This window comes from Brachionichthys hirsutus, chromosome 8, assembly GCF_040956055.1.
Source record: "Brachionichthys hirsutus isolate HB-005 chromosome 8, CSIRO-AGI_Bhir_v1, whole genome shotgun sequence".
In the NCBI taxonomy this organism is placed as follows: domain Eukaryota; kingdom Metazoa; phylum Chordata; class Actinopteri; order Lophiiformes; family Brachionichthyidae; genus Brachionichthys; species Brachionichthys hirsutus.
The window spans coordinates 7,290,182-7,301,769 of record NC_090904.1 but is presented as its reverse complement, the minus strand read 5'-3'; the positions used below and the strand labels follow the sequence as shown (position 1 = coordinate 7,301,769).

Below are 11,588 nucleotides of genomic sequence, written 5' to 3'. Positions count from 1 at the left end.
ACTGAGATCAGTGTCTGCAGAGAGGCAGCTGTCATTTGTCACGATGCTAATAAAATACCTTCCCAAAGTGGAAGCAGACTGTACAGGATGGTCGCTTTGGTCCACACGAGACGTGCAGCGCAGGTTATTTTTATTTGTCTCGCCATCTGTTCTGTCAAGAAGAGCAATAATGCAAAACACAATCTAGCTTTAGCTAAAACTTTAATTATTTTAAGATCATGATTTGAGTAATTAGTTTGAGAAAGTAACCCACTGTCTTGCTTCATGTTTTTCATTACATTTGTGATATTACTCAATTATTTTTAGATACCTTCATATATGGCATTTTGGAAGTTCTACCTTTGAAAAAGTTCAAGTTTATATATTGGACATAAAGTCCCATAAAATCAACGTGTCCTTGATCACAGGCTGAACAACACAACACAACGCTCAGCGACAACATACTTCTTTCAAGTACTTGTTTCACTACTATAACTAAGAGAGTATCACAGAATCCAGCCTGCACTTCTCTCCTCTGAGCCAAAGGGTAGACTTTTATTTTTGTTAAGGAAAAAATAAAAGGAAGACAACAAATTGTCAACAAACTTTATTATATCTACAATATTTAGTGACAACAGTTCAATGACAAATCATATTGTATGATTCTTTGTGTTTTTCTAACAAGTTGTCGGTTATTCTTCAGTCTTTTTTCCCTAAAATGGACAGAAGAAATAGAAATGGGAAAACGAGGTGATGATAGATAGATAGATGATAGGTGGGAGGATGGATAGATAGATAGATAGATTGATAGATAGATAGATGATAGGTGGGAGGATGGATGGATGGGTAGATAGATAGATAGATAGATATAGTCTTACTTTTCCTATTTCGCGACTCTTGGCTCTCAGCTTGTTGACCTGGGACTCAGCGATGTCAGCACGCTCCTGAGCCTCCTCCATCTCATGCTGCACCTTCCTGTACCTGGACAGGTGAGTGTTGGCCTGCTCCTCCTGTAACACATTCAACATCAATTAATTTTTCAGCTTCTATGCATACAGCATTCATCTTGATTGTACTCAACACTTTCTAACTCACTGCTTCCTCAGTCTGTCTCTTGTAAGCCTTCACTTTCAGCTGCAGCTTGTCTGCCAGATCCTGAAGACGGACAATATTCTTCTTGTCCTCTTCAGTCTGTAGTGAACAAACATTCCTATTTGGCCTGTGTTCATCTGCACTTGAGCATCAAACAACAGCACCAGTCAGAAGGAAGACGAGCGTCACCCACCTGATAGGTGAGCTCCTTCACTCTTCTCTCATATTTACGAACACCTTTGACAGCATCAGCTCCTCGTCTCTGCTCCGCTTCAACTTCTACTTCAAGCTCCCGTACCTGAAATAGTAAAAATGTATGTCATTATGTGAGATTAAAAACCAAGTTGAGCTAAATTTTTGTGATTAAATTAATTCTGACCCGAGCCTCCAGTTTCTGGAGCTGCTTCTTTCCACCCTTCATGGCCAAATTCTCAGCTTCATCAAGGCGGTGCTGCAGGTCCTTCACTGTCACCTCCAGGTTCTTCTTCATCCTCTCCAAATGAGCACTGGTGTCCTGCTCTTTCTTCAGCTCTTCTGCCATCATGGCAGCCTATTTTGAAGCATATTGTTGTTTTGGGTGTATGGTTAATATTTTACTATTTTCATCACAGGTGACATGAAGTGTGAGGAGGACGACTCACATCAGTGATGGACTTCTTGGCCTTTTCCTCAGCATTTCTTGCTTCCTGGACGGCATCTTCCACCTCACCCTGAATTTGCACAAAATCGGATTCCAGCTTCTTCTTGGTGTTGATGAGGCTGGTGTTCTATTATTAAAGAAGAACAATTTATTTCCATGTTGAATAATGGAGAAACAAAAAAAAACAAAAGTGTTGTTTGTGTAGGCTTAGAGCAGAACCTGAGAGTGCAGCAGGCCCACGCGCTCGCTGGCGTCCAGCAGCTCCTGCTCGGCTATCTTGCGGCTTCTCTCTGTCTGCTCCAGTGCAGCTCTCAGCTCCTCGATCTCAGCCAGCATCAGGTTGTTCCTGCGCTCCACCATGGCCACCTGCTCCCTCATTTCCTCCTGACCTCTAACAGCATCGTCAAGGTGCAGCTGGGCATCCTAAATAAATAATATATGGTTTTTTTATGCAGTCTAAATGAAGCGGAAGCCGGCCACAATTTTCATTAGTAAACGGCTGTACCTTAAGCTGTCCCTGCACGTTTCTCAGCTGCTTCTGGGCTTCAGCTGCCTGGCGGTTGGCATGGCTCAGCTGAATCTCCATCTCATTGAGGTCTCCCTCCATTTTCTTCTTGATCCTCAGGGCATCGTTCCTGCTCCTGACCTCAGCATCCAAAGTGGTCTGCATGGTCTCTATCACTCTCTGGCTGTTCCTCTTGATCTGCTCCATCTCCTCGTCCTTCTCTGCCAGTTTTCTGTCAAATTCACCCTTGACTTGGGTGAGTTCCAGCTGAACACGGAGAATCTTAGATTCCTCGTGCTCCAGGGTAGCCTGTGAACAAGTGTGACCTTTACCAACTCCAGCACAGAGCAGTTCTCTCATTAAAAAAATGCAGAAAAATAAAGCACGGAGGGCAAAGAATAGCACTAAGGGTGTCATGCACGCCTTGATAAGAAGAGCCTTCACATTTTAAAACTGTCTCACAGAAACATCCGAAACAAGAATGCAACCTTTTTCTTACTCCATATTCTTATGTAAATCTGGACTCCTCGCTCCTCGAGGTCTACAATAATTGAATGTTTTAAAAATGCAGTGAATAGTTTTACCTCTGCCTCCTCCAGAGCCATCTGGATCTCTGTCTTCTCACACTCCGCTGTCTTCTTTCCCTTCTCAAGCTCATGAATTGTCTTTCCAGTCTCACCAAGCTGTTCACTGAGGTCTGAAATCTCCTCTGTTGAGTCAAAATGAGCATTTTAGACGACTGTACCATGTATATTAATTTGTTCAGATGTGATGCCTTGATGTTACAGAGTATGCTGCAACTGAGCTCTTACGTTGCAGGTTCTTGTTCTCTCTCTTCAGGGTCTCCAGGTGGTCCAGAGCTTCCTCGTATGAATTCTTCAGTTTGAACATCTCAGTGCTGAGAGAGCGAGTTTCTTTTAGAGATCCCTCTAGCTCTGCCTGGCTCTCCTCATACTTTTGTTTCCACTCTGCAAGAACCTGAAGGTACAACACAGAAATCAGTAATTTCTGTCGCCTTATGTTGTTTCAATTTACATAGAATTATATATTTGACAGAAAATGTCTAACTTTGTCAAAGTTCCTTTGCTTCTTGTCGAGGGTAGCCGCCAGAGCATTGGCTCTCTCCATGTCGATCATCAAATCTTCCACCTCAGCCTGGAGTCTCTGTTTGGTCTTTTCCAGAGAGGCGCATTTAGCATTCACAGCCTCGATGGACTCCTCTGCATCCTGAAGACGCTGAGCGAGCTTTTTCCTGTTTAAACATGGAGTAAACAGCTTTGATAATGATTTGCAGAATCATTGTTGATGGAAACAATGTGAATTCAGGAGTGTTCATTACTTGGCCTCCTCCAGCTCCTCAGTGCGCTGGATAGCATCGGTCTCGTATTTGGTCCTCCACTGAGCGACCTCGCTGTTGGCCTTGGACATTGCACGCTGCAGCTCCGATTTGGCCTCCTGCTCCTCCTCAAACTGCTCTCTGAGCAGATCGCAGTCATGACGAGACGACTGAAGAGCATGAGCCATGGCGTTCTTGGCCTGTAATCCAAAAGTAGGACCTAATGAATGTTTCATACCAATCGCCTGCTGGCCGTTTCCTATGCAGTTATCCTCTGGATAATACCTTCACTTCCTCCTCAATGTGTCTCTTCAGCTCCTCAATCTGCTGGGTGTAAGCCTGCTTGCCTCTTGTCAGCTGAGAAACAAAGGCGTCTTTTTCCTCCAACTGACGTGTGCATTCACCTAGTTATTAGAAAAAAGGTTTTAACAGCTCGCCCAATAATGTATACGCAGCGTTAACTCTGTCACAGTAGAAATTATTCTCCTGGGCCATCATCACGAAAAATACGAATTATTCTTACCATTCTCAGTCAGAAGTCTTGCCCTCTGTGCACTCAAGTCATTCACCTGACGGACATTTTCGTCGTTCTTGGATTTTAGCTCACTGAGCTGATCTTCTAATGTCCTGCACAACTTCTCAAGGTTTGACTGGTAAAAACAAACAAAATTTAATTGGTACCAAATATGAGCTTTATCCTTTATTTATTAAATGAAAACGTGGCACTCTTAACCTTTGATTTAGCAACAGACTCCATATTGCTTGTGAGGTCATCAATCTCCATCTTGTACTCGCTTTTCTCTTTCTCCAGCTTCTGCTTGACTCTCTGGAGGTTATCAATCTGTTCTCCCAGCTCTGCCACGCTGTCGGCTTGCTTCTTGCGGAGTGCTGCAGCGGTCGCCTCGTGCTGCAGGGTGGACTCTTCGAGATCACGACGCAGCTTCTGGAACTCGGCCTCACGCTTCTTGTTCATTTCGATCTGAGCAGACGTCGCTCCACCAGCTTCTTCGAGCCTCTCGCTGATCTCCTCAAGTTCCCTGGACAGATCGGACCTCTGCTTCTCCACCTTGGCCCGAGCAGCCCGCTCAGCCTCGATCTCCTCCTCAAGTTCCTCAATACGAGCCTGAAACGCACAAAGTTAAATAAAGATTGCTCACAGCATTTGAATGTAGAAATAGAAAGAATAGAAAGCCTTTATTGGGCTGATGACTGATGCGCCCAGTGATACCTGTAGTTCTTTAATCTTCTTCTGGAGCTGGATTCCAAGAGACTGCTCATCGTCAATCTTTCCCAGGAGCTGGCTTGCCTCAAACTCCTTCCTGGATTGGACAAAAGCCATGAATCCATTATTGAAGTTGTGCCTCTCACATTTATTGGAAGTACAGTCGGTAGATGGATTGACAGCTTGACTTGTTAAGTCTTACTTCTTTAATTTTTCATCAGACTGCTGCTTGTCATTCTCCAGATCCATCATGGATTCTTGGGCCAATTTAAGATCCCCTTCAAGCTTTCTTTTAGCTCGCTCAAGGTCCATACGAAGCTTCTTTTCTTGCTCCAGGGAACCTTCAAGCTGTTTGAAAAGAGATGAGACAATATTTGTTGTTGCCCTTTGTCAGGGGAATTAAAATCACAGTCTGTGAACTATCCATACATCGTCCACTTGCTGCTCCAGTTTGGTTTTGGCCTTTGTCAGAGTGTTGACTTTGTCTTCCTCGGCCTGCAGATCATCAAGGGTCTGCTGATGAGCCTCTTGGAGGGCTTTCTTCTCTTTGGACAGCTTGGCAATGGTCTCATCTTGAGATGCCATCTCCTCCACCAGGTTTTTAACCTGTGTTCATAGTATTATGCAACAGATTTTAGAGGGTATATGTATTTAGAAGGGGTTGATATATATAAACCTACCTTGTTTTCAGTGGCATGCTTCTCTTTTTCCACTTTTGCCAGGGTGAGCTCCAAGTCATCGATGTCCTTCTTTAGCTCAGAGCACTCGTCCTCCAGCTTCCTCTTCTTTGCAGTCAGCTCAGCATTTATTTCCTCCTCGTCCTCCAATCTCTCAGTCGTCTCCTTGACTTTGGCCTCAAGCTGGATTTTTGCTTTAATGAGCCCCTCACACCTTTCCTCTGCATCACTCAGGTTTTCACCTTCCTAAAAGTCAATTCAAACAGGATCACCTCATTGCAAAGTGACTCAATGGAGGTTGTTCAGTAATATCATTATGATGTTATGAACCCACTTACAGACTGCACTTGCAGCAGCAAGTCATTCCTCTCCTGCATCAGAGAAACCATCTTCTCCTCCAGTTCTTTCTTCTTAGCCAGAGCCTTTGCGAGCTCCTCTTTGGTCTTGTCAAAGTTCTCCTTCATATTTGCCATCTCTTTTTCAGTCTCTGCACTCTTCAGCAGAGGCTTGATCTTAAAGTAGAGCTTCATCCATGGCCAGGTTTTGACATTCATGAATGAACGAATGTTGTATTGAAGAGAAAAGATTGCCTCCCTAATGACAAAAAAAACAACAACGAGTTAGCATTTAGTCCTTTTGCATAAATATGCCAACTATAGAGCTGGAGTTGGTAAGACTGGAAAGAGCATTTCAAAATAAAGTGTAGATATCTTTTAAAATAATTAGACATATTTTTTATCAAGGCCACATACAACAGATTTATATTTTTAAGGGGTAGCAACTTGAGTTATTGATTGCTGTCAAGTTCTTTCATTCAATTATTCATTCATCCTCTGAACTGCTTTGTCCGTTACTTGGTCACGGGTCATGCTGGAGTCCATCCCAGCAGTCAATGGGCTACAGGCGGGCGTTACACCCTGGACACGCCGCAAGTTCATCACAGGGCCACACACAGACAGACAATCATTCACACACAATTTGACAAAATATGTTTCTAAAATAATATTCCACCATGTAGACACAATACCTTCTCTCCATCATTTTGACAAATTCACATCTCATGAGGTAGCCTCTGCAGAGAGCCTGAGTCATTGTGACCAGCTCAGCCAGCTTCTCGTCTCTCATCTCCTCCAAAGTACCTAGCAGACCGGCTTTGAAGAACACCTGAGAGTCAAGAACCACAACTATTATATTCATATATCTCTTGTTATACTATTTTTCAAGCAGCCCTGTTTCTTATGTTACCTTGGTGTGTCCAAACTTGTACTGAGTGTGATCCACATTGATGGATCCAAGTAGTTTCTCTGAGGCTTTCTTGTTGTCAATGAACTGCCCCTCAGGGATGACGCTAGCATTCAGTACTTTGTACCTGCAATAATTTGATCATCAAGATAATAGAATGTACGTGTGAACTAAGAGGCAATAAATAATAATAGTTCAGAATGATCTGCTATACCTCTGCTTGAAGTCGCCATAGAGGATTCTGCTGGGGAAGCCTTTCCTGCAGATCCTGATTCCTTCCAGTACACCGTTACACCTCAGCTGATGGATGACCAGGAAGTTCTCCATGAGGCCTATGATCAATTGTTTGGGATAATATTTGTAAAATTATACGAAATTACCTTCTTCTTCTTTTTTTTATCTCTACCAAAATCAACAGTGACTGACCTGGAGTCTTTGATTCATTGGGAATCAGGCAGCGCACAAAATGAGGATGTGTGCTCCTCAAATTTGTCATCAACTTGGCCAAATTCTCCTAAAGAATTAAGTAGTCATTAACTCAAGCAAAAGGTAGCAAAACAATTCAATACAGCATGCACAGCATTCTTCAACATTTCACCCTGAATAATGCAGACACAGTCTGGAAGGAGCCACCCTTCTTTTTGCCTTTCCTGCCGCCACCACTCTCTGTGGAAAAATTAGGTGCAAATAATGAAATTAAAAATATATCATTTTTGACTAATATAAATGTAGAGCCAGAAAACCGCTCCTACCTTCTGATGCGGCGTGGGAAGCATACAGGTAGCACAACAGTTTCACTGAAGATTTCTGGTAGAGCTGCACCACGGAGTCGTTCAGGGGGTCCTTGTTCTTATCCAGCCAGCCAGTAATGTTGTAATCGACGGTGCCGGCATAGTGCACCAGAGAGAAGTGCGCCTCAGGTTTGCCTTTGACAGGCTTCGGCTTCTCAAATGCTTTGGTTTTACCAAGATGCTGGTCGTACAGTTTGTTCTTGAAGGTCGTGTCTGTAGCCTTGGGGAACATGCACTCCTCTTCAAGGATGGAGAAGATGCCCAGTGGCTGTCATGAAGAAATATTTGCATTTGAAAGGTATGAATTTTTCAGATCATTTTCTGTGTTTGTAAATACTCAGGTAAGCATGCATGTATTCTCACCTTCTCAATCAGTTCAATGCAGGCCGCCAAGTCCATACCGAAGTCAATGAATACCCATTCAATCCCCTCTTTCTTGTACTCTTCTTGCTCCAGAACAAACATGTGGTGATTGAAAAACTGTTGCAGTTTTTCATTAGTGAAGTTGATGCACAGCTGCTCCAGGCTGTTGAACTACATACAAAAGAAAAGTAAGTAAATAGTAGCGGTAAGTAATTAACAGCCGGGGTTACAAGGATTGCTGTTTCCAAACTTACATCAAAGATTTCAAATCCAGCAATATCGAGCACTCCAATGAAGTACTGTCTCGGCTGCTTTGTGTCCAGCATCTCATTAATTCTGACCACCATCCACAAGAACATTTTCTCATAGACGGACTTGCAGAGAGCACTGACAGAATTGTTGACCTGGATTTACAGATACAACAATGTTAAAACGTAATATTAAGGCTGTAAAAATGAACATAAGCGCATTCAAGGTTTCCAGGGATTAAATATGCCAGATTTAGGCTTTGTTGCTTTGCATGTGGGCATCTTACCTGAGACACAGTCTGGCCCTTAGTCACATACTCATTTCCAACTTTCACCCTTGGGTAGCACAAAGCCTTCAGTAGATCAGCTGAGTTCAGACCCATAAGGTATGAGATTTTATCAGCAACTGAAAACAGAAAATAAGAGGAAAGAAAAAAAGTTACGGTACTGCTTTTCACTCGTGTGAAAGAATGGCGATTCAGTTAACAAGTAGAATGCAATGTACCCTCAGTGCCATCGGGCTCAGCCTGCTCTTCTCGCTGCTTCTGCTTGAACTTCATGTTCCCATGATGCATCACAGCTCCAGTCAGCTTGAAAATGCCTGCTTTCTCTTCCAAAGTGAAGCCCAGGATGTCGATGGCAGTCTTTGCGTTTGAGACAATCGTGTCAACATTTTCAGGAAGAAGAAAAAAGAAAAACATTCAAAAATGAACAGTTTCATCGTAGGGTTTCGATTTGGCAGCTTCCTTACATCAGTGGCAATGAATTCTTCAATGTCATCGATACTCTTTACAGTGATTTCACCCTGGCTGATCATGGGATAGTCATATGGATTGGTGGTGATGAGGAGAGCCTCTGACAATAGAAAGGAAATTCTTGTAAGTCAAAAATATATATTATACAGATTTTATTGAATGTCCTTTAAAACCCAAAATATTGCCCAACCTAGCAGCTCAGGCTTGTGGCCTGTCGCGAGCTGATAGAAGATGTGGTAGCTCCTCTCAGCAGACAGCTGGAAAGTCACCCGAGACTTCTCCAGCAGGTCTGTAGACAAACACAGACATCAGTCAGTCCTGTTCAATGAGCTGAATCAGCAAAAACAAACTGAGGTATCTGCTTCATCTCCCGCCTTACATGTTTCAATATCTGCCGAGGCCAGCTTCCCAGTTGTTGCGAAATGGATTCTGATGAATTTACCCTGTTTAAAAGACAAGTGTAGATCAGGATGATAAGTTCTCGCATTCTGGTGTTGTCTGAAAAAAATCAATGTAACAAAAACTCACAAAGCGGGATGAGTTGTCGTTCCTCACAGTTTTGGCATTACCATAAGCCTCCAGCAGTGGGTTGGCTGCAATGATTTGATCTTCCAGCGAGCCCTTAATGTTACATGAGAGGTTTTATTCCTATTTTCACATGCATCACACATACATATGCTATATATTACTATTTACCTGCATTTTTCCGGAAACGGCCTCATGCTTCTTTCCACCAGCCACAGCGATTGTCGCAAAGTACTGGATGACACGTTTGGTGTTGACAGTCTTTCCTGCACCGGATTCTCCACTTTATAAAAACAAGATAATTTAGAACCATCCATCCAATTCCTTCCCCTTTTAACTTTTTGCAGGTCACGGGAGTTACTGGAGCCTATCCCAGCAACTGCAGAATTACTGCATGTAAAATGAATCGTCTGTAAAATAGTGCAAACTCACGTGATAAGGATCGACTGATTATCACGGTCTGTAAAAGAGAGCAAGACATATTCATCCTATTTTAAAAACTACTCAGCAAGTATTATTTAGTCTTAACAATTGATAAAACAAATGTTCAGCAGTGACAGAATAATAAAACCTACGAAGCTAAAGGCTGGTTGGGTTTGGCAAGTATTTGACAGACGACAGACTGTGTCCTGGAACGTTCTTATACACACCAGTGAGCATGAACTGATAGGCGTTGTCCGAGATAGAGAAGATGTGCGGTGGCGCCTCGATCCTCTTCTTTCCTCTGTATCCTGCTACAACCGCTGAGTCGTACACTGGGAGCATCTTGTAGGGGTTCACAGTGACACAGAACAGCCCCGAGTAGGTCTGGAGACAGAGATGGAGATGCAGACACGTCATGCCTTCATGTCTTCATTCACTGAGGCAATGATCAGGGCAAACTCACGTAGATCATCCATGCAGCATAACGCTCTTTGAGGTTATAGAGCACAGAGGGCTCACTGAGGTGGGTCATCATGGCCATGTCTTCAATCTTGTCATATTTTGGAGGATTCATGGGAAAGACTTCAGTATCTTTCACAGTAATTGTCTGTTGGAGGGACATAGACAAGACTGGATTTCAGTTTTGACAGTACACTGGAGATGGAAGTGGGCTAGATAGTATTCGTTGTTATTTGTAGAAACCACATAGCGGTTATACTATATACATTCATCAACATAAAACCTTTCCTAAGGGTGTCTAGCAGAGATATTATACTGCCAAACATTTTTCTTTGGAAAATATGCCCTTCATTCAAAGTTAATTCAGTCTGTTTTTAAAATAAATTGAGTTTCTTAACTTGAAACAGAGAAAATATAAATATTGTACACATAACCACAAAGTCAGTGGATCAGCATGTTCTACTGTGAAACAAAAATGATGTTAATTCTTTCAGATTTGTTTTCATTTCAATGCTCACCTTTCCAGAGAAGGTATCCACAGTGACTTTGCCTCCCTCCCTGTTGACAAGCTTCCCCTTGAGGTACATCTCTGCAGGTTCAGTCACAAAGTACGCCGTCTTAGCATCAAACGGAGTGGTTTGAGCTTCGATTCTCTCCCTTTCTGGTTTACGGAGGTAAATGGCCGCCGGGCCAAAACACTCCATTTCTGCGTCCCCCATTTCTGCGTCCCCCAATAAGCTGAAAGTAAAACCGAAGAGGAGTCAGACATTATTTATCTTTCACATTCACTGATGAATATACGCTTAACTTCTAAGTTAAAATGAAATAATGAAGTTGTGCTAAATGTTACACAGACCAGTTTTTATTTATTTATTTCTGAGGTAAGTAAAAACAAATCTGAAATGTGTAGTGGCATTACGTTTCCCATTGATTGCCTTTGTTGGTTCCATGACAGCTTATTATGCATTTGTCCTTTTTCTTACTATCACACTTTGATTTTTAAGGTAAACAGCAATGCACTTAACAAAAGGTTCTTTGTTCTACTACACATTCAGACATAATTAACGGAGTAAGATGCAACAATACTATTAATTAAAAATGCCTTTAGATGAAAAAACAAACAAAAACAAGTTACCTTCCTCCCTTTCTTCAGATGAAAAGATATTTGTGCTTAAATGAGAGATCTGAAGAACGAGACAAACAGCGAGTTAATCATTGTAATTAAAATACTTCATATTAAGAATGAACTTACTGTGTAAGTCCTGTCATACAAACAACACTTCTGCATTTGCTCGGTGGTGTCTGGCAATAAGTGCTCATGCCGTACATTG

At 42.4% G+C, this 11,588-nt stretch overlaps 1 protein-coding gene across 1 annotated transcript; it reads right to left on the bottom strand.

Annotated features, from left to right (window-relative positions):
- Positions 1-571: 571 nt before the first annotated feature.
- Positions 572-11,436, bottom strand: LOC137898426 (myosin heavy chain, fast skeletal muscle). The gene is made up of 40 exons (XM_068742461.1): positions 11,393-11,436; positions 10,776-10,995; positions 10,262-10,405; positions 10,026-10,182; positions 9,808-9,835; positions 9,547-9,658; positions 9,379-9,471; positions 9,230-9,293; positions 9,041-9,139; positions 8,847-8,950; positions 8,601-8,739; positions 8,383-8,501; positions 8,102-8,251; positions 7,848-8,018; positions 7,446-7,752; positions 7,292-7,359; positions 7,120-7,207; positions 6,908-7,025; positions 6,697-6,820; positions 6,479-6,615; positions 5,790-6,045; positions 5,455-5,697; positions 5,204-5,380; positions 4,977-5,122; positions 4,781-4,871; positions 4,286-4,675; positions 4,076-4,202; positions 3,838-3,956; positions 3,556-3,752; positions 3,285-3,468; positions 3,029-3,194; positions 2,801-2,925; positions 2,217-2,525; positions 1,931-2,134; positions 1,713-1,838; positions 1,451-1,621; positions 1,265-1,369; positions 1,075-1,170; positions 858-989; positions 572-692 (listed from the first exon to the last, which is right to left on the bottom strand). Exons 2-40 carry the CDS (start codon positions 10,974-10,976, stop codon positions 672-674), a joined length of 5,808 nt encoding a protein of 1,935 aa, XP_068598562.1. The 5' UTR covers positions 10,977-10,995; positions 11,393-11,436; the 3' UTR covers positions 572-671.
- Positions 11,437-11,588: the final 152 nt, after the last annotated feature.